Source organism: Phalacrocorax aristotelis, chromosome 2, assembly GCF_949628215.1.
Source record: "Phalacrocorax aristotelis chromosome 2, bGulAri2.1, whole genome shotgun sequence".
NCBI classification, from domain to species: domain Eukaryota; kingdom Metazoa; phylum Chordata; class Aves; order Suliformes; family Phalacrocoracidae; genus Phalacrocorax; species Phalacrocorax aristotelis.
The window spans coordinates 5,759,911-5,781,243 of record NC_134277.1 but is presented as its reverse complement, the minus strand read 5'-3'; the positions used below and the strand labels follow the sequence as shown (position 1 = coordinate 5,781,243).

General features: G+C 49.0%; 3 protein-coding genes across 5 annotated transcripts in view; 2 read left to right on the top strand and 1 right to left on the bottom strand.

The window, feature by feature from the left end:
* LOC142052346 (mitogen-activated protein kinase kinase kinase 3-like) overlaps positions 1 to 6,492 on the top strand; it is an 85,327-nt gene extending 78,835 nt beyond the window's left edge. For all 3 annotated transcript variants that reach the window (XM_075082240.1, XM_075082239.1, XM_075082241.1), the window contains 3 exons: positions 1,757 to 1,886; positions 2,499 to 2,676; positions 3,935 to 6,492. In XM_075082240.1, coding sequence (XP_074938341.1) covers positions 1,757 to 1,886; positions 2,499 to 2,676; positions 3,935 to 4,163 — 537 coding nt within the window. In that variant the 3' untranslated portion in view covers positions 4,164 to 6,492. The remainder of the gene's footprint in view (positions 1 to 1,756; positions 1,887 to 2,498; positions 2,677 to 3,934) is intronic.
* A 682-nt stretch (positions 6,493 to 7,174) lies between these two features.
* Positions 7,175 to 19,708, top strand: ACAA1 (acetyl-CoA acyltransferase 1). Its single transcript, XM_075082242.1, has 12 exons — positions 7,175 to 7,432; positions 8,368 to 8,461; positions 8,759 to 8,816; positions 9,638 to 9,717; positions 10,680 to 10,722; positions 12,864 to 12,962; positions 13,381 to 13,461; positions 15,305 to 15,495; positions 15,596 to 15,775; positions 16,580 to 16,635; positions 17,430 to 17,575; positions 18,621 to 19,708. Exons 1-12 carry the CDS (start codon positions 7,208 to 7,210, stop codon positions 18,694 to 18,696), a joined length of 1,329 nt encoding a protein of 442 aa, XP_074938343.1. The 5' UTR covers positions 7,175 to 7,207; the 3' UTR covers positions 18,697 to 19,708.
* Positions 19,709 to 20,393: 685 nt separating this feature from the next.
* The window catches only part of DLEC1 (DLEC1 cilia and flagella associated protein), a 43,760-nt gene continuing 42,820 nt past the window's right edge, over positions 20,394 to 21,333 (bottom strand). The window contains exon 38 of the mRNA XM_075082237.1: positions 20,394 to 20,942. Coding sequence (XP_074938338.1) covers positions 20,825 to 20,942 — 118 coding nt within the window. The 3' untranslated portion in view covers positions 20,394 to 20,824. The remainder of the gene's footprint in view (positions 20,943 to 21,333) is intronic.

The window sequence follows — 21,333 nt, the reverse complement described above, 5'->3', positions numbered from 1 at the left end:
CATCTCGCTTCCAGGCCTTAATTGCGAGGCATGGGCCCAGAGGAGTAAACCCCGGGAGTTTCAGCAGTCCCTTGCCGCTTATTCTGCAGTGTGCCGATGATTATTAGCAGCCAGGAAACCAACATTTGATGCTGGGGCAGTGTCCAGCAGGGCTGGAAGTTGAATGTTTGTTTTTTTAATGATAAACCAGAGCTCTGACCAAATACAGATTGACTTTCATGCTGCAACAACGACTTATTTCACAAACGTAGCTCAGGGCTTTGGTTTCCAAGGCCAGTGGAAGTCAATGAGTTCCCAAACCTTGCAGGACAGGAGCTCCACAATGCTGAGCCTGGCCAAGCTTCTAACTTCACACAGCCACTCTGGCAAAATCTTCACGGGGCCAAGCCTGGGTGCACCATTAGCCTGGCATTCTTACGACTGCCCCCACTAAATAGCTGACTCTGTATTTTCTGTCCTTCCCTGCCCATAAACTAATTTTTTTTTTAGTTTATGCTTGGAAAATTGAATGATCTGTCTGACCACAGGCCTTGAGGACCGTTTCCTGCTCTTCAGTATCATGTTTGATGTCCCCCATTCAGGGTGAGGGAGGCCAGGATAAGAAACCTTGTTCAGGTTGTGGGTGAGGGAATATACCCTGCGTACAGTTCCACAAGGGGGTAGTTTCAGAGCATCTCGGGTTACTTCAGTAGACCTTTGAAAGGGAAAGGAGAGGCCCACCAACAGGATCACCACCAGCCTCAAAAGAAGGCCAAAACAGTAGCTGGGCAGAGCAGCAGCAGAGGTGGGTGGATGTGGAAAAGCTGATAGAGTTTGAGTGACTGACTTGGAGCACAGCTTCCCACTGTTCCCAGAAGAGAAGGGCTATGGCAATCTTGGATCAACCCTGGAGCTGCAGGACAGACAAAAAAATAATGAGTTTCCCTTCCTGCTCTTCAGGCAACCTGAATGCTGGAGGTATATCTGGGTGTGACCTCTCTGATTGAACCCCAAATCTCCCTCTGATTCATCCCTACTAAAACCCTGCCTATCTAACCCTACTATCCCCTCTGGCATAGTGAGGGACATCCGTTTCCAAGTGGACAGAAAATGTAGCTAAAACCAAGCAGGTCAACCTCTTGCAGATGATAGATGTCTGCACCCCTGCTTTCTTTCCTCTTTGATCAATAAAATCAAACCAGTAGGAGCCTGCATGCCTGGCTCAGAAATTCAAGTACTTGCAGATTTTCTGCTCTGGGTCTTCTCATTGAAGCAGTCTCATGTGGGGCTGATCATGTCCCCCATGAGCCTGTCTGCCTCATGGCAGTGGGTAGTCCTTGCTGTGAGAAGTTGGTGGGGGCAGGCTTCGTAGAACACTGACACATCAGCTTGGCCCTGAAAAACTAGTTGAGTTGATCCTCTCACTTGAGTTGTAACTCCTTAGTGGTTTGGTCCTTCTCTGTGAGCTATTGGTGGTGTCCATCCACTAGAGGGGGAAAAAGATCTGTAGTGGTGGCAGAAGGTAGCACTGATACCCATCAGAGACCATATCTCTTTCTCCTCTGGGATCTGGGACATTGGGGACAAGTCCTTGCTCCTTTCAGCCCTTAGTGGATTTTTATCTTGCGGTTTCTACAGCAGAGGGTTGTTTTTGGTTGTTTTTGGGTGGTTTTTTTTGAGCTGGAAGTGGTCAAGAAGGTTTAAAAAGTCACTGTGACATGACGCACCTGGTTCTGCTGGTCCTTACAGTTGATGTATGTTGGTTTTTTTGCAACAGGGCTCCATAAAGGACCAGCTAAAAGCTTACGGTGCTCTGACTGAGAACGTCACACGGAAATACACAAGGCAGATCCTGCAGGGAGTCTTCTACTTACACAGCAATATGATTGTCCACAGGGACATTAAAGGTGAGTAGATTATACTCACGTAAGAGAGGCTTATTGCTTGCTTGGATTTGTTGGACCCAACCTCCCCCCCACCCCAGTATAAATTCTTATGCAAAACATAGTGCTGGGATCTGGTTTTCAAAGTATTTTGGCCCTGTCCTTCACCAAGTTGAACCATGAGAACAAGCAGCTGAAACCAAAATCTTGTGCTGTTTTCCTGCTTTGGAAGCCCAGATTAAGTACTCTTGAGAGGGATTATTGTTAACTGCCCTTATGCATCTAAAAACCTGGTGTAACATACCCCAAAATTGAGAGGCCCTGGCGTTCAGAGGGGTCTGAGGCCTGTTCGGCTGTCTGCCCGTGGGGAGGATGATCTGTCGTCTCCCATTCACTGCTTGCTTTTGGGGAACCTGCTAACTGAGACTATCCAGGAGAGCTGATGGGAGTCAACCCTCTTGGAGAGCAGCTGCCTTAGGAGGGGCGGGTTTTGTGTAATGCTGAGTCCAGACCCATCAAGGCTTCCTCGCATCCAGCTCTTTGCCTTTGCTCTTCCTGCTCTCCTCACTGCAGCCACTTCAACTCAGGTTGCTCCTTCACCTCTTGGGGGTTTTTGTTTTTGCTTTTCACCCCTAGGTGCCAATATTTTGAGAGATTCTGCTGGAAATGTGAAGCTTGGAGATTTTGGGGCCAGCAAACGCATCCAGACCATCTGCATGTCTGGGACTGGGATTAAATCTGTCACAGGAACACCATACTGGATGAGCCCAGAGGTTATCAGTGGAGAAGGCTATGGAAGGAAAGCTGACGTGTGGTAAGGAATACAGTAGAAACCCCACCCCTGCCGCTTAAACAAATGATCCCTTTCAGAAGTTGGAATGGGAGCAACAGGTAGAACTAGTGGTTGGAAGAGGGAGCAAGGTAAAGGATGGAAATGGGAACTAAATATTAGGACCAACTATGCAGATATCTGGTGGGAGCATGTCATAGCTGAAAGTCCCAAAATAGGAGCACCCAAAATCACAACTTGCTTTTGGAAGCTTTTATCATGTCTGAGGGCCATACCCCGCAGCTGCTCTTTAATTCTGGAAAGCAGGTTGATAACGAAGTTTGCTAAAAGAGCTGTCAAGTCTTGGTGGCCCTGATTTTAGGTCAGCTAAACCCAGCTCGGAGGCTCGGGGATCTTGTGCGGCCTCTCAAAAACTGCTGCTGGGTTTCTGCATGTGGCTCAGGCACGAAGACAACCAAAATCATTGGCTGCTTGTGAATGTTTTGATCTGTGGAGATCCCCAGATGTCAGCTGGAGCATAAAAAGGTTGGAACAATGCTACCAATCCTCCCAATAAACGGGAAGGAAGCACTGTTTGCACAGTGTGCTTTCTGTTGAGTGCCCAAGCAAAGCAGGGTCAACAAAAACTAGTCCCTCCACCGGAGGCCTGGTGGGAAACCTAGGGAGTCCTTAGCAGGCGGATCTGAACTGTCTGCTCCAGCTGAAGGGAGGGTTCTGTTTTTTAGGAGCAACTATGAATTGAGGTGGCAGAGAGGGTCTGCTGAGATGAGAATCCCTCAGCAAGCACAGGGAAACCTCTCAGGCTCTTTGCTGCTCATCTGACATGCTCCTTCTCAGACGCATGTCGGAGATGAAGTTGGATGTAGGGGAACACGTTTCCTTCTAGCTCAGCTTCCCGGGGAGCTACATGCTATTGCTGAAACAGTGGTGCCTAAACTTGTGCCTGAGTTTCCCTTCAGGGCATGCTCCGTTAAGGTCTCTCACATGCTTTTATGAAACTTTAATATCTGCCAGTTAACATAGGCAGAAAAGCGACCAGCTTTAGGGCAAGGCTTGCAAGTTCACTCTCTCCAGTGGGAGCGGAGAGCCCTGTGCCAAGGACCTGTGTGAATAGCGAGCTTAGGGGGGCCCACGCGTACTGGAGATGTGCTCCCACCCCTCACCCAGGTTTGCTCCCCATGTAGTCCGTTCCAGCAACCCTAGAGCTGATTAGACTTACAATGCACAGCCACCCCAGTCCCTTACCCGCTGTCTCACCTCTGCATGCTTGGCATTGTTGCAGGAGCGTGGCCTGCACCGTGGTGGAGATGTTAACGGAGAAGCCACCGTGGGCCGAGTTTGAAGCCATGGCGGCTATTTTTAAAATCGCCACCCAGCCGACCAACCCCCAGCTCCCCGACGGCGTCTCGAACTCCTGCCGCAACTTCCTCAAGCAGATCTTCGTGGAGGAGAAGCGGAGGCCGACGGCCGAGGACCTGCTGAGACACCCCTTCGTCAACTGCGGGCTCTGAGCCCCTGGCAGCGGGGATGGGGAAAGGCCAGCGGGAGGGGGGCGGCCGCCAGACCCGCGGCCTTTTGAGCTCTGCGGTTCGGACCTCCGCCCTGGGCTGTCCTGGCGGTGGCCCCCGCGGGTCCCTTCTTGCTCGGCACCGGCTCGGCACCCGCCACATCGTTGGATTTCTAAGCTGCGCTCGGGACCGTCGGCGCCGGGAATTCAGAGCGAGGGATTTCCCGGACTGTGCGGGTGCTGGCCCAGGACCAAGTAACCTTCTTGCCGCCAGCGATGTTGGGGTCACCCCCCCTCGCCACGTTACTTATCTCTTGGGGCAAGTGCGGGGAACAGGATCTGTCCCCCCCAGCACGACAGCGACACTGGCAGCATCCCCTGGAGCAGCGGAGAAATAAGATGCTCGGTGCTGATCACCACCTTTCACAGGGGAACAGACACGGGCTTCAGCCAAGCCAGAGGAGATGATCCTCAGACCACAGAGTCGGGGGGACCCAGGTGTCCCCGTTCACAAGGGGACTGAACCCTCCTGGAGGTCGTGGGATCAGCCAGCGTCTCCAGCGGGGCGGCATTTAATACTGTTCCGTGCCTTAAGCGGTTACAATCAAGGAGTGATGCTCGACTCGGCACAAAGCACGGAGTCAGGCTCAGTGATGCAGCAGCCGTGTTGATGTTGCCTTTGTGCATGTGTGTGTGCGCGCGTGTGTGCGAATCTTGGAAGAAGGGGTCTTCTCGGGGCGCAGGAGGTCTCTGCGGGGTACACCCACAGATGGATGCCTGGGACCTCTGCCACGGCCGTGGAGAGGGATGTTTAAAAGCTGTTGATGCCTGCAGCGAGCAGGGCTGAGCACCAGCCAGTTTGTTCTGGGAACCATGAGGATTCAGGTGGGAGCTGGAGGGGTTCTTGGCGAGGGCGGCTCTCTGCTCATAGCCGTAGCCCTGCTAACCCGTGCCCATGCTGCTATGCTGGGGCTGGAGGGATGCCAGCGCGTTTTGGAAGCGGGGCTGCAGGAGGAGCCCAGTAGGTCTCTGTAAAACCCAAGTGGGTGCCTAAAATTAGGCAGTTTGAAGCTGTAGGAGAAAATGGGCCAGGTGAAAGCAGAGTTGGGCTTACAGACTCTTTGACCAGCACTATCCTGCTGGAAAACCTTGGCAGGGAGCACGCACAGAGTCCCTGGAAGCTAATTAATTAATCAGATCTTGGTTATTTTGGACAAATTAATTGCATCATCCCACCTCCCCCTTCCCTGCTGCATTAGCTATTTCCACCTGGCTCAGCAGAGGGTTAAATAAGCAGTCACTGGGAGGTTTCCATCTTCAGGCCAGTGTGTCAAACACAGGTTTATTTTAATATTGTTTTTAATTGAAAAATGGAAAGCGTTGCTTGGGCTGAAGAGGAAGTTGAGAAATCGGTTGTTCGTGTGACTTCGCACATCCTTGAACCCTTCTGCGTGGAAGAGATCGAGACTTTGCACCACTGGTGGGGCGGTGGGAGCGTTTCCTTGTCCACAGCTCCAAAAAGAGAAGTAAAAATTAGAGTTATTTCAGTTTAAAAGCAAACAAACAAACAAACAAACAAAACTGGTAGTGTTAGGGCAAATTAAAAGAAACAGCTAAAAGGATTCCCTGTAAATTTGCCTGCAAAGCTGCGCAGGGCAGTTATTTCCCAGGCTGGGCTCTGGTGAAGCCGGGGGCTGCGGTGGGGCGGCACCGGGCGTTCGTGCCAGTCGACCACAGCGGTGATGGGCAGCTCTCCTCTGGGGGGGACAAAGTCGTCCCCTTCCTCCCGGGGGGGAATGAAGAATTTTATTCTGTGAATAGAACCAAATCCATCAGTCTGTTCAGTGGGATGGGATGGATGGAAAAAAATATATTAAAAAAATCAGTGTTGGCTGGGAAGGGTTTTGTGAGAAGAGGGTAACAAAGTGTGTTCTCCCTAAAGCTAAAAAAACCCACCCGTTTTTAAGCTGTTTTCTCCTCTTTCACTGAATCTGTTCGGTTTTGGTTTTTCTCAGCCCTTCAGCGGCGGGTGGGTGTTCTTTCCTTCTTCCCAAAGCCTTGCGAGCAAAGCGGGGTTCCCGGCCCTGGGCTGGGGCTGCCCCAAAACGCTCCCAAGGCGCCCAGATCACCCCAATCCTCCCGCGGGTGGATGCGGCTCGCGTGTGCGTGTGCGTGTGTGCACACGGGTGTGTGCACTGTGCGTGTGCGACTCGCTCCTCAGGTGCCTTTGCCTTTTTATTTTTTAAAACCCTTGCAGTGTTCTGATGTACAGAATGAAACTCGGAAAAGAGAATGTAATATTATGCCATGTAAAGTTGTTTTTTGGTTTGGTTTTTGGTTTGTTGGTTTTTTTAATTTTATTTCGCCTGTTGCGGGCCGGTGGCTTTCCCTGCGTGCCACATTGTCATCTATCCGTCGAGAAATGATTTTCTTGGGGGGAGGCTGGAGCGGGAGGTCGCCTGTCCTCTGCACACCAGTACAGCCCCTTCCCAGTAGGACAGTTCCCAGCGGGCAGCGGCGGGGGCGAGGGGCGGGACCGGGGGGTGACGAGGCGGGGATGGAGCTGATGGTTTGTGGGTTTTACTCGAAATAATGAATCTGTGCAGTTCTCGGACCCCACGGCTCTGTGTGTCCCTTTGTCGTGGCGTCCTGCTCTCTTCAAAAGCTCCAAATGCGCCGGCTGTTACGTTTTTAAAATTTATTTCATTATAATTTCATTTTTTAAATTTTAAAATTTCCTTTACTTAACTTCCCTTTCCTTGCTTTTCCCTATTTTTTTGCTTTTCCCTATTTTTTTGCTTTTCCCTATTTTTTTGCTTTTCCCTTCGTTTTTTCTTATTTTTCTGTTTCAATTTTTTTGTTTATCTTTCTTTATCCGTTTAATTTTTTATTTATATTACTATATTTTTAATCAGTTCTTTGTTTTGTTTTGCGGGTTGTCTTACGCCTTTATTTACGGACCCAAAGCCTGGGTTGCGCCCGGGGGCGGGGCCATGCAAATGAGGCGGTGAGCCCCGCCCCGCCCCGGCGGGCGGTGGCGGCGACAACATGGCGGCGGGGCCGGGCGGCGGGGCGCTGCGGCGGGCACAGCAGCTGCTGGGGCACCTCACCGCCTCCCCGGCCGCCGCCGGGACGGGCAGCGGCGCCGGGGTGCAGCCCGCGCCGTGCGGGAGCCGCGCCGGGGTCTCGCCGCGGGCCGCCGCCCCCGACGATGTGGTGGTGGTGCACGGGCGGAGGACCGCCATCGGCCGCGCCAGGCGCGGCGGCTTCAAGGTACGGCCCGGGGGGTCCCGCCCGACCCCTCCCGGGGTGCTGCGGGTCCCGCTCCCCGCATTGCGGAGCGCCCCCGCCTCTGGGGCACCCCCAGGGCGGTGGGGACCCCCGCCTGCCTCCCCTCCGCACCGCTGGCTGCTGGGCTCCCCCTTCTCACTGTCCCCCATCTGCGGCCCAGGAGCGGGGCGCCGCTTTATAACACTCTAAACCCCAACACTTCCTGATGGTTTTAATGCCGGGGGGTGCGTGGCCCAGGTGCGGGAGCACCGCTGGCACCCCCAAAAAAGCCGGCCAGCGTACCGCCGAGTGGCCTGGCTCCGCTCAAAGCCTGGGGTAGGTCAGCCACGCTGCTCGGACCTGCTGGGGCCAAGCAGAGCAACCTCCGGGGCGAGCAGCATCTCCCTCGCCTGCCCGGCTCGCTCGGGGACCGGCGGCGCCGGGCGCGGACCTGCCACCCTCCTGGAGCAGCCCTGCTCCTCGGTGGGCGGCGAGCCGGGCTCTGACCGAGGCGAGAGCCCGGTGCCGGGCTGGCCCCACAGGACACGCGTTGCTTGGCATCCTTCAAAGGTTTTGTCACGCCGGTGGCGCTTCCCACCAGCGAAGGGGTCACCCGTGATTCTTTTACCAAGTGCACTCAGAAGCTTCGCTTGCGAGGGCCTGCGACATAACTCGCCATAGTCCTTTGGCTTTGAAGGCCCTACAAAGCGTGCTCATACAAAATTGAGCTACAAGCAGAGTGCGTTACAGTGCTTAAAAGATACCCAGGGTAAAACCTATGCAGAATAATTCTGCTTTTATAGGAGAATGACAACGGTCATGAGCTGAGAAGCGGGGTAAAGCAGTCCGAGCGTCGTGCGCTAGGCCTCTGAAGTAGTCTGGGGTGAGCTGACAGGGCAGTTCTGGTGTTAAGTAGCGCTAATCCCCTGTGCCTTCAGGATACTACGCCTGATGAACTGCTGTCTGCTGTTATGACGGCTGTCCTTCAAGATGTCAGTCTTCGTCCTGAGCTCCTGGGAGACATCTGTGTTGGTAAGTGAACAACCTCCGTTGCAGACTTGAAACTCCTGGTCCGGAGAGCGCTCCGGGACAGGCCGCTCCTGGTGTCCCATGGGGTACTTGCAGGTATCGTGGGGCTGGAAGAGGTTAGTGTGTAGTGTCAGGTTTATGAAATAACTGTGTCCTTCACGACTCTTCTGTCAAGTGGTGGGGCTCTGATCCAGGTGCCGGATGGTACCAAGCCACGGCAGTGTTATCGTCCCTTTGATGCCTGCAGCAAACAGCGAGGGAGAGGCAACTGATTGACTGGAATCCTGTCTTTGCATTCAGGAAACGTGCTGCAGCCTGGAGCTGGTGCTTTGATTGCAAGAGTTGCACAGTTCCTAAGGTAAACTCTCAACCAGATCGAGGTTTTTCCCTTCCCGTCTCGGGGCTTGGCTACAGAACAGCGCTGGGTCAGAGGTCACGATGAGGCTCATGTGCTCCTAGGAAGTTATGGCAAATTCCCTTTTGCCTAGAAATTAGACTTTGAGCATTTGGAGAACCCTGCTGGTAAAGGACAGGGAGGTGGAGGTGAGGCCAATTAATCTGTCCCCTGTGTCAAGCCTCTGGGAGATCTGGTTTAGTGGGCTCCCAGCTGTACCCGCTGCTTCTCCCTGCTGCAAGGCCGCGTTTCCCTCTGCTCTACGTGGGCCTGAAGGCATGGAGTTTTCTCAGATCTTTCGGTTCAGTTACCAGTGTTGGTGGTCAATGGCTCATGTTGAGCTGGATCTCAGCTTCCAAATATTTCAGCCAGTGTCTATTGCCAAGTGATGTTTGCTTCTGTAAATCGGTGCACGACCACCACTTTGGAGAGGTTCAGACGCAGCCCATGAGTAGTTATGAATATTGCAGAGCTTTTCCATATTTCTGGCCCCAGTCAGAGCTCGGGAGCTAGGCACGCGAGAGGGCCCTGCTTACAGAGGACCTTCCAAAGACAGACCTGTGGGTAAACAGCACTCAGAGCCACTTGCAAATCAAGTTTGGAAGTTACCTGTGAACTTTGCTTTCTCTTGGTGCAGGATCAAATAGATCAACAAATGTATAAAGGGATCTGTCCTGAGCTTGAGGGTTAATGTTTAATGAAGTGGCTTCATGCTTTCTTCAGAGGCTTGCTTTGTTGCATGGTTTTCATCACTGAGTCTTTGCCAATGCTGTCTTATTTTCTAGTGGTATTCCAGAGACGGTGCCGTGCTCGAGCGTGAACCGGCAGTGCTCCTCCGGGCTACAGGCCATTATCAATATAGCTGGTGAGTGTTATGGGCACTTGGATTGGAGTCGATGCCTGCTGCGCCCAAAGTGCTTGTTTCTCCTGTCCTCCAGTCTCTGAGCAGTAAAGCCAGCAATGATCACAGAATCACAGAATGTCAGGGGTTGGAAGGGCCCTCTGGAGCTCACCCCGTCCCACCCCTGCTTGAGCAGGCACCCCCAGAGCAGGGGCACAGGGCCGCGTCCAGGCGGGGGGTGAATGTCTCCAGGGAAGGGACCCCACAGCCTCTCTGGGCAGCCTGTGCCCCTGCTCTGGCACCCGCACAGGGAAGGGGTTTGTCCTCATATTTAAGTGGAGCTTCCCGTGTTCCAGCTTGTGCCCGTGGCCCCTTGGCCTGTCGTTGGGCACTATTCAAAAGAGTCTAATCCCATCGTCCTGACACCCTCTCTTCAGATATTTATAAGCATCGATGAAATCCCCCCTCAGCCTTCTCTTCTCCAGGCTGAACAAACCCAGGTCTCTCAGCCTTTCCTCATAAGGGAGACACTCCAGTCCCCTGGTCATCTTGGTAGCTCTGCGCTGGCCTTGCTCTCCAGTAGTTCTTTGTCCTTCTTGAACTGGGGGGCCCAAAACTGGACACAGCTAATGTCTTCTGCTGTTAGGAATTTTCAGTGGTTGTTAGTTGAATACTTCTGTATCATTGAGTGCCAAATTTACCCTTAGAGAAGTAACTTGGTTTTCTGAGGATAAGTTCTACCATCACTTCCAAATCAGGCAGGTTCTAGAAGGGTCCCTCCAGTCCTCTCTGGTTGCACGTCAGGACGTGGTTAGTCTTCAGCCCCATGAGCTCCTTGACCTGGCTCACGTTCTGGCAGGCCGGGGGGCAGCGGGAATGCACCGTTCAGCTGTAGTGGGGTACTCAGGTGTTCATGAAACCGTGGCTGGAATGGAAATGGTTTTGCTCCTAATGATAGTAAGAATGTTTGTGCCCTGCTCTTACAGGTGGCATCCGAAATGGATCGTATGACATTGGCTTGGCCTGTGGGTAAGAATGGCTTTTTGTGGCACTTGCTCAGGCTGCCTGGAAGTAGCACTCAGTCCCTCTGCAGTAGCTCTTGTGTGAGGAATTAGAAACGTGTTCCAACCACTTCTGGCCCCGCCAAGGAAATAGGTGCTGTCCTCATTTGATAAGTGGGTGAATAAACTCCTAAAATTAGGACCTGGATTTAAGTGGTGGCTGCAGATGCAATGCCTGTATTTCCACAGGCTGCTGAGTACTTTCACAGAGGATCAGGTCGTCTTAAAGGGCCTGAGAGGGTGCTTGAAAACGCTTTAATTCCCCTGGAAGTTTTGATCTTGGTGGCATCCTGGGGTTGCAGTAAGAGGCTGAGGATCTCTTACAAGCTTGTAAAAAGCCTGTTTTATTAGGGTCCCCTAGCCCTGCTGTAGGATACCATTTGTGTGCAGAGCTCTGACAGCCTGAAAGAGCCTGCCGTGATTAGCTTTTTAACTAATCTCCAATTAAATGGTGTCTTAGAATGCCAGCAGCTATCTTGGATAAAGAAATGAATGTCCTACCCAGGCTAATAACTGTTCTGCAGACTTACAGGAGACGTTCTGCTGTGGATGGGCATGCTGTTCTTTGCTTCTGTCCTAACATCATAAGAAGTGTTTATTTTTTTAGAGGATTATGTAAATCCTAAACTGGCTTTAGAGAAATACTGGTGACCGCACACACATGCGCTTCAGAAGAACCAAATAACAAAGTATTCAGTAATCCTGAGGCTAAAATATTGGGTTTCTCTTTTTCTTTACCTTGGTAACTCTAAGTCTTGAATTATTACTGTACACAGTCATCGGGTAGCCCTTAGGAAAATATTTATATTTACAACTTCTCAACACCTGCATGTACTTGGTTGAACAAGACCTGGTGCTGGGAACACCCTTCTTAGACTGCTGCGAAATAAACGGCTCAGCAAGACAGGCATGTTTCTCTGATGTGGGCTGAGCACTTGAACACATGATGCTTTTCACTCGTTCGCTTTAACACAACCGTTTCAAGAAGCTGCGTGGTGGTGTCCACCAAAATGATACGCTTAAAGGTACTGAAAGGCTCAAGGGGTTTGGGATCCAGCCTTTGCACCTTTGGGTACGTGAGCCACCGCGTTTCATTGTGGGAAGTTTTCTCGCCTCTGCCCTGTGGGGTCTTCCATGAAAATGTAAAATCCATAAGTTACAAATAGCTTTTGTGAGCTGGGTTTATCCCAAGTCATGCTCCTCCCCTGAGTGGGCTCACCTGTTCTGTAGGTGGGGAGATACTGAGTGACAACACAAAACACAGTAGCTGGGGTTTGCTCTCACTTAAAACCTGATTCTGTGCCTTCCTTCAGGGAGTAGATGCAGCTGAAGTCAAGTAGTGCAGTGTCCCATAGAGTCAGTTTAAATTCCTGATAGCACTTACTATAAGCTGCTTGGGGAAAAAGCCTTATTTTCTGCTTGTCTTGGGTTTTCCAGGAATGGTTTCTTTGTTACTTCCTCTTCTTGAGTGTATTTGTGTGGTGCAGAGTAGAATTCAAACCCTCTTCCCATCATAGGCTTCACGGTCTTACAAAAGCTCTCTAGTCTTAAGTGATGGTTGTGGTTTTATGCAGTAAAATTGGATATCTTCATTCTGGTAACTCATTTGTAGGCGGCCTCTGGGATCCGTGTCTTAAATTCTTCATGTTGCGAAATACAAATGACATAATGGTTGCTTAATACTTACTATACTGCCAACCAGTTCTTAAGCTGTAAGTGGCATTTTCATGGCTGTTGACAATCTCGCTGGAAACTCCACTCCTACGACCTTAGGTTCCTCCTTAAGCTTGAGAACAAAAGTGCCAGAATCATTAGCGATTCCTCTTTCTTCCACAGCTTGGAAGAAGTTAACTGATGGCACGAACTGGTATCCTGTTCTCAGTGAAACAAGGACCAATTCAATCTAACGATCTGTTTTCATTTTGTGTAATTCTTACATTGATGATAGAAGAGCTGCTGCCTCAGCCAGTTCTTATTTAACTGCGTTTCTGTAAGGTGAGAGGAAGGCATGCTGTCAGGATACTGCATTTTGATCAGTCTTAATTTGGCAATTGCCACAAATACAGTGTGAAAGCCCTGGTAGCAAATTCAAGTTTTTCTTGTGTTTAGTGTGGAGACGATGTCCCTCAGAAATGCAAATAACCCTGGTGATATCAGTTCCAGTATGATGGAAAACAGCAAAGCTCGGGATTGCCTTATTCCTATGGGGTAAGTGTTTCCTCTTCCCAAAGTTGAAGGCTTTTCTAGGTGGCGTCTCCTCAGTGACGGTGCTGTTTCAGATCAATCCGAATGGAGAGAGCTTGGGTCTGCATGTGTCGGCATCCTCCTTGGTTGTGGTAGGAGATTAATTATGTGAACTGGGGGAAGATCAGCGACTGATGAAAGATTTCCTTGTCTTACGTCTTAAGCTCCTTGGCTTAACGAGCAATGAAAGTGGATTTGAACCTTGTTTTGGTCCTAGATTTGATGCAGGGTTTGCTTCTGCCAAGCAGTACTAGGTCGAGAAGGCAGCAGTTAGCTTTGAGACTAAAGCCAATGCTTGTATCTTGTGTTGACTTCAGCGGAAGCCAACCGCAGCTCTGTTAGATGAGTCGTTGGATTAATTCTGTGATATTGCTTTCCCCAGAATAACCTCAGAAAACGTGGCAGAGAAGTTTGGAGTTTCCCGAAAGAAGCAAGATGCCTTTGCCTTGGCTTCCCAACAAAAGTAAATGCCTTTTTTTTGGCTTTTTTTTTTTTTTTAACCTTTTAGTTAAGGAATAAATACAGATAGAAAATGCATTGGTGCTTCCCAAGAGTGGGTAAGCGCAGCCCTCGCATTGCCTTCCAAACCTGAATAGCAAGTGAAGAAGCCTGCGATGGCCAGAGCAGAGCGCTGTGTGCCCGTCCAGGGCTGCCTGACAAGGAAGCCTGAGCCCAGAGCTGCGCTGGGGATTGTGTGACTCACCTTGCGCACGCGAGCCTTGAGCAGCGAGCACCCAAAGGATGCCACCTCCGTGAGGTGTCTGAAGCTAAAGTATGGTTCGATACTTTCGTAGTGGCTTTGGCTCCCTGTCATTTGAAACTGAATGTGGGAGTGGCAGCAGAAGGAACCTTTCCTAACGGGGGGAATACTTAAATGTAGCTGTTTCTAGAGAACTGCTGAGCTTATGAGAAGAGTGGCTTGTCTTCACTGCAGGTGTTTGGCCCCGAGTAAGTCCAGTTCTACCTCTAATAAGCTTTTAGGTTAAATCACTGCCAAAGTAAACTGTCCCCTGGAATCCCTGGGGCTGTACTCACATCCAGCGTCAGGCAGTACCTTAAAGTTGCTGCCGTCAAAGAGTTAAACTAAATTTCAGAGCTTTGTTTAAGCATTGCCCCGGTCCAATTATTTATCTAATACAGGAAGGCACTGCACAGGCCAGTTAACCTTTAAATTCTGGCCCCGTTTCTAGGGAACTTGGCATGCCAGCCTTTCTCACTGACATTGAACTGATAACGCAAAGGGTATGTGAACGCGATCCTCGCCCCTCGCATGAGGGAAGGGGTGGTTTTCTGGCCTCGGTCTCAGGATGTCTGCGGAGTTACTGCTCTGTCCTTCAGCACCTCGCTCTAACTCTTGCTTACCTGGGAGTATTAAATATTTTCATTTTATTAGCACAAGTGTAAAGTGATGAGGGGGTAAACCAAGCTTTCAGTCTTCAATTTGTATTCCCTGTAAAGGGTGCTCTGCTGCTGGAAGGTAAATCTTCTGAATCGGCTTTACTGAGGAGGCTTTGAAATACCTTGGTGATATGGAAGATTAAAACTGTGTGTCCTGAGCTAATTCTGATTTAGCTAATTGCATTCTGCCTACTTATATCAGTCCGGTCAGTTGTTCCCTGCCGCTAACGCTGTCTCAGGGACCAGACCCTATCTTTGCTGCATCTTTACCACTAAATTAAGTGACACTTTTCTAAGTAGTCACACTGAACTATGCAACATAAAATGCAGTAGTTTGGGGTTGAAAGGTTACATTTAAATTCCAGAAGGTTATACCTGAAGTGTGTGGTCTAGAGCTCAACAAAATCAGGAATGAGTGAAACTTTATGCATGCCTTGTCAGAAGTGCTTAGTTTGATGTGGAGGCTTAGCCCACTTGCCCTGTTTAAACTGAAAAATAAGAATTGGTGCTTGAACATCAGGATTCATTTATTTTCTTACAGTTGTGATGTGACTGTGCTGCTGGACAAGCACAGCTTCATGCGTGGGCTGGTGGTGGTCGGTCAGTCACAAAGGTGTTGAGGGGATCAGGACGGGATCTCGCTCAGAAGTGTGCGATCCCGTGACCCGGGTTTGGGGAGAACGTCCGTAATGTCAGCGGGATATTTCCCACAATGTAGAGATAAGAAGTTTGCCTTCCCACGGATGGAAATAAGTATGTGCCTGTTGTCTTCTCCACTACTTGGCGATGATGTACCTGTGTAGCAAGTCACACCTTAGTTCATTCTCTTACTAACTGGTTTCCTTGACCTTAGTTCTGCTGCGCTTCACCTCCAGAATATGTTAACCTCTCATACTCTTCTTTAACAGAGCAGCAAAAGCTCAGCAGATGGGACTGTTTAAAACTGAGATTGTTCCAGTGAAAACCACTGTTCTAGATAATCAAGGCAACCAAAAAAGAATCACCGTGCACCAAGATGAGGGGATTAGGCCCTCCACGACCCTGGAAGGCTTGGCAAAGCTGAAGCCTGCCTTCAAAGAGGATGGTAGCACTACAGCAGGTCAGCTCTGTTGTTAAATTACTGTTGTTCCTGTGGTTTACCTGCCTTGTAATAGAATGTGCTTAGAGAAAAAAAGGTGTTAATAGATCTCTTCCATCAGGTAACGCCAGCCAGGTCAGTGATGGAGCAGCCGCTGTTCTCCTGGCAAAACGCTCAAAAGCAGCACAGCTGGGACTCCCCATCCTGGGGGTGCTCAGGTCCTTCGCTGTGGTCGGAGTCCCTCCCGATGTCATGGGCATAGGACCAGCCTACGCAATCCCTGTGGCGGTGGAGAAGGCGGGTAAGAACCACGTGTCATTCGTACAGCGTTTGGCATACGGCAGTTCTGACTCTGTGGACTAAAATTTAGGGTTGTATTATTCTAGCTTGTGCAGCTATCAGCCGTAGGGACGGTGAACTTAAACTCAAAAGCTTGAAAGAGATCCCAGTGGGATTATTGTCGTACTGTTCACTTGTGATCATATGTAAATTGTCATTCACTCACCTTTGAGAAGCTCAGGATTAAATCCCTTCACAGTCTCAACAAACAGTTAACATGTAGCAAGAGATCAGTGTTCACTTAGTGCTGTTTTCTCTTCCTTAATATGACCAGCGTGTGGGGGGTGGTGTTTGTATTTGGGTTTGGGTTTTTTTTTTTCTTTACGGTTTTGGCATCTGACCAGCGGAGCAGGCTTCCCTCAGGGTTCTTATCATACTTATCAGGTTAAATAGCTTTTATAGCTGATGATTATTGCGTCTGGCTATCATTGGTACAGTCGCGTGCTCACCTACAGTTTTATCTTTCAGTCTCGAACTGCCCTTCAGTCTTTAATCCCTCTGCAAAATCACACATAATCTAAGGAGACTTGGCAAACTCAGTGACACAAGACCATGAACTGTGACACTTTGCAGTCTTTAGACATTGTTGTACGTAAACATGCGCACAATTACAGACCCCCCATATGGAGCCAAGGCCCCCTTCTTTTTGTCATTGGTGGAGTAGGACTAGAATTCATGAAGGGAGGCTGTGAGTGAATTATTCTCTTTGATATCATCATGAGGCAAAAATACCTCACTTGTAAATCCTGACTTTTCTGAACCATAGGTCTGACTCTGAATGACATTGATATTTATGAAATTAATGAAGCCTTTGCAAGCCAGGTGAGTGATCATCCTGTTTGAGTTGCTACACTGCTTGGTAGCTGAGTATGTTTCAGCTTAGTCTCCAAAAGAAGACTTGAACTTGTTCTACATATTATGCCTTAAGCCAAATGTTAATAATATGTGCAGACTATTTTCCCCTTCCTTCAAATAAAAACAAGCAGGGAATTGCTTACGCAGCTTAATAGTAAAAAAAAGAGAAACAAACGCCCCAAAAAAAGAACCAGAAAAATATGTCCACTGACATATTCACTCTCGTATCCTCATACCAGCTCGCAAAATCCGTTTCATAAGGGCTGTAATTTGTTACTGGGTGGTGTCGGTGTGAACGTGTTGCACTCACTGATTTGGAGGTCCTTGAGGAAAGGTGGAAACGTCAGTACCACGTCTTCCACAAAGCGATGACGTGCCTGCCAGAAAGTACGCAGGCTTAGTTTGAGGTGAAGTTGGTGGGCTTAGCTCACTTCTGCGTGCTTTAGATTTGTAGTGTAGTTCCACTCCTCTCCACTGGCAAAGATGGTCTAGCTGGAGCCAGGCCTCTGAGTACCAACTGTTGAATACTTTAAGAGCAGCTGACATCTGACGTGGAGTTTGTGTAATCACAAACATAATTTGAGCTAAATTCATTTTAAGCACAAATCTTTTGAAGCCCCTAGAGCTGCCCAGGGTGGTTTGCTGTTCCTTTTTATACACGGAAGTCTTCTCTGCGGTCCTCTTAGCTCTCTATTGCGGGATTGCTGAGAGCTAACGGAGGCGAGAGCATCTCCATGAGAACATTCCCTCTGTCTTTCTAGGCTGTGTACTGTGTTGAAAAGCTGGGCATTCCCATGGAGAAAGTCAACCCCCTGGGAGGAGCAATAGCACTGGGGCACCCACTGGGCTGTACTGGTGCTCGTCAAGTTGTCACTTTGCTCAATGAATTGAAGCGCAGGGGGAAAAGGTGAGCACTGAGGAACGGTATTAGCCTTAATGCCTTAAATGTGTATACGTAATTTAGACTCCGCAGTAACCATCAGTTTGGGTTAAGCTGTCTCCATCCCTTTGATAGCTTTGAACATGATGAATTCCCGATGGCCCTCCTTAGGGAGGGCTGTGTAACACCTTGCCGCACCTGAATGCGGAGTCTCTCCTGGTCCGCGGTGGTGCAGGGCCCTGGAGCAGGCGCCTCTACCACGCAGCGTTAGAGCAGCAAGTCAGCGGTCCGAGCTGGTGGGCTGGTGGCCCTGCAAGGCTGGGCCGCATCGGGCTTTGTGGCAGTTCGGTCCCAGCCCTCTGCCCTGGACTAGAGCTTTTAAATGGCCTCAAGCTGTGTCAGGGGAGGTTTAGATTGGATATTAGGAAAAATGTCTTCCCTGACAGAGTGGTCAGGCACTGGCACAGGCTGCCCAGAGAGGTGGGGGAGTCACCGTCCCTGGGGGTGTTCAAAAAATGTGTAGACCTGGTACTTCAGGACATGGTTTAGGAGGCCTGGGGGTGTTGGGTTGATGGTTGGACTTGATGATCTTAGGTCTTTTCCAACCTTAATGATTCTATAATTCTGTGATTCTTCCTGTGGCTCTGTCACTGCTCCCTTTGGGGCTGGCACGTACAGTGTCACCAGACTGCGCCTTAGGATGAGCTGTGCCCTTGCCTAGAGGGGAGGGTGACGGCAAGCTGTTAAATGCCAAGCAAATCAGGCAATAGCAATAAACTACCTCAAACTGAAGTGGAAGAACTTGCTCTGAAATCAGGCTTTCCGCTATGGTTTTCCACAAATCCTGCTGCATATCATCCTACTATCCAAATTTACCTTTTCCATAGCAAAGCCACATAAAGGGCTGTGGTAGGAGGCAGGAAGAGAAGAGTTTCTTCCTCAACCCATCTGAACCAAAGCGGCCTCTTGGCAATACAGGAGAGCATTGGGTAGCTCACATTATTGTATTCTTCTTTTTCTCCAGATGATCTAAACCAGATCTGTTTTAATTCCACATGTTCTTTTGTTTCAGAGCATACGGCGTTGTATCAATGTGCATTGGAACGGGCATGGGCGCTGCTGCAGTGTTTGAGTACCCAGGGAACTAAACTCCAGCGTACTGACAAAACAACGCAACGGCTCATTCTCTGCCTTCCCTAGTAATAGCAAATGATTTACACTGTGAAATCAAGTGGATTCAGGGATTCATTACTAGACCTACAAATTTTAGGCACAAATTGCGAAGTAGAATAAATTGTACAGATCTGCTAAGCAGGTGGGAAGATGCAAAACTGGCAAATGGTGTCCTGACAGGAGAAGAGAAATTAGTTCAGCTGAAGCTCACCTGCAGGCCCTTGGGTGGTGATTATGAATATTTCTAATCTAATTGATCCCTTTATTCTGTGAATATTATCAGAGAGCAGTTGTTCATGGTACAGTGTTCTTGTATGACAAATTGTCTAAAACAGTTGCTCAAAATGAAGAGAACAGCGCACAGGAAAAGGGTTCTCCAGGGTTTTCTTAAAAGATTTCACCATTTTGCAAGTCTGAAACAGCTTGTTTTGGAAGCAGTGCAAAGATTTAACGTTGTTTCCTTTACAACTCTGTCCTATCCCGGTCGTAAGTTGGCCCTGTCTTAAATCATCCCTACGCTGGAGAATGGGCTTTAGCTTTCTGCTTCTGACCAAGCTGCTCTGAAGCCTCCAGTGGGGGCAAGTGGAAGGACTAGAATGTAATTACACAGGAGCAAACTAACTGCTGAGGTGCCTGAACAGAAAGGTTTTGATGACTTGCGAGAATCCAGGAATGTGAAAGTGGCCGTTCCATCTTGTACAACCCACTTCTAGTTATCAGCTTGGGTGACTCTTAACTTACAGACAAGCTGCTGCTTAACTGTGCTTACTTACCTAACATAAAACAGGTTTCAGCATTGCTCTTACTGCAAGTACTAAATGAACATCAGTGAAATGTGTGGTTTTTCATCTTGCAAAGTCTTCCCTTGTCTGTTCCTCCCCTTACGAGCAGAAAGGTTGCTGCAGCTCAGAGCAAACAGCTTGAAAAAGAAATGTGCTCATTGTCTTGAACATGTTAGAAAAGTTTAAATTTGTAACACAGACTGAAGTTCTTTGTGCTGGCTCTTGTTTTTGCACTTAATACAGTTGGGTTCTTGCAATATATATTTTTTATGATGACAGTTAGTTGAAGGTCATGATTAGCTAGAGCCATTTTGTATTTTCACATTCCTGCGCTGTAGCCTCTCTTACCCCCCCAGCAATCACGTAGGCTCTATTTTAGAGCAAAAAGATGAAATTATTTAGAGGGGGCAGAGAGGCATTAGTGTCCTCGAGGGTCCTTTTTGCGCACTGAGGTTCCTGTGCATGAAATGAGTTCTCATTGCTGGTACAAGTCTGTTTTAAACTAGGCAGAAGGCAGCTATCGTGCATCTTTTGTTCTCCTCCAGTGTGGATTGCAGTCCCCTCCTCCCCACACACACAGACTTTAACAAAAACCTTTTATATGATGGGAATGGAAAACTTAACAGGCTCAGAAGTGGGAATTTCAGTGACCTTTAGCTAAAGTAATACTAAAAACATATAAAGAGAAGTGTGAGTAAATGGGAACCATGTGGGGGGAAAGAATTAAAAGGAAGAAGGGTTCCTCCCTCTGTAGCTGAAGGGGATGTTCTCAGTACCCAAGCATGATGAAACATGCAGGTTGGTAATCTTCCAAGGAGTCCGGGGAAAGTTGGCTCTTCCCCTTTTCATGTTAGACACCGAGAAAACAGCCAGAGGAATGCTGGCCTATTCACTAATTCTTGCTTTTATTATGTGTCAGTGTCCATTTAAATGTCACACAAATAAACAAGGCAAAACAAAAGCTGCTTTTTAAGGTATGAACAGTCTTTAATTGTAGTTCGAGGCATATGGTGATATGCAGAGGGTTTTGGTCCAGCTGTCACCATAGCTGCTTTGCAATTTAAAACCGATGGTTTGCAGAGCCTGGTTCTGTGCGTAACGGTAAGCTTATCACAGCAATAAAAATAATAGCACAGAATGAGGTTATGACTGTTTCCTTTAAGGTACCATGAGCTCTTTTTTCCTCATAACTTAAAATTTCATTCTGCTAAAATTCCAGTCTGTGTTAAACCAACTGAAATAGATGAAAATACAGGCTCAACCAATGGCACATCTGCATCCAACCCATTACCTTGACATGTCCTACATTGTCTTGTTTGAATTAAATACAGGTCTTCATGCATCCCTCGGATGTTCCTTGTCCCCTGAGCCGTAGCTTGCAAGGCTTCTCTCCCAGCATTCCAGTAACAGTCACAGTAGTTTCATATTCGATGTCACTCCTAAAACGCAGAACAAAAAGCCAGCTCAGTTACAGCGAGATGCAATTCTGGGTTTGAGATGAGTTACTTTGCAGAGGAGGAAGGGGAGAATGGTGCCCTAAGACATAAACTGCTCCTAGTCACAAGCACCGGTCTCTTGCATTAGTGTCGAGCCCGCAGGTGGCAATCTCACTTTCTAGTGTCCTGTCCCACAGCTACATCCAGGGTGTTTGAAAAGAATGGTCCAGTCTCTACCACAGGTGAAGACTCTGGAGCGTTAACTTCGCATCTAAGAGAAGAACTCGAGTTATCTTCCTCCTTGTGAAATTCTGTTTTCATTAAATAAATAAAACGAAGCTCTGCTGGGGGCTAGTGTTTGGGAGCAAATGCCTGCGCTGCCTTGCTGTGAAAA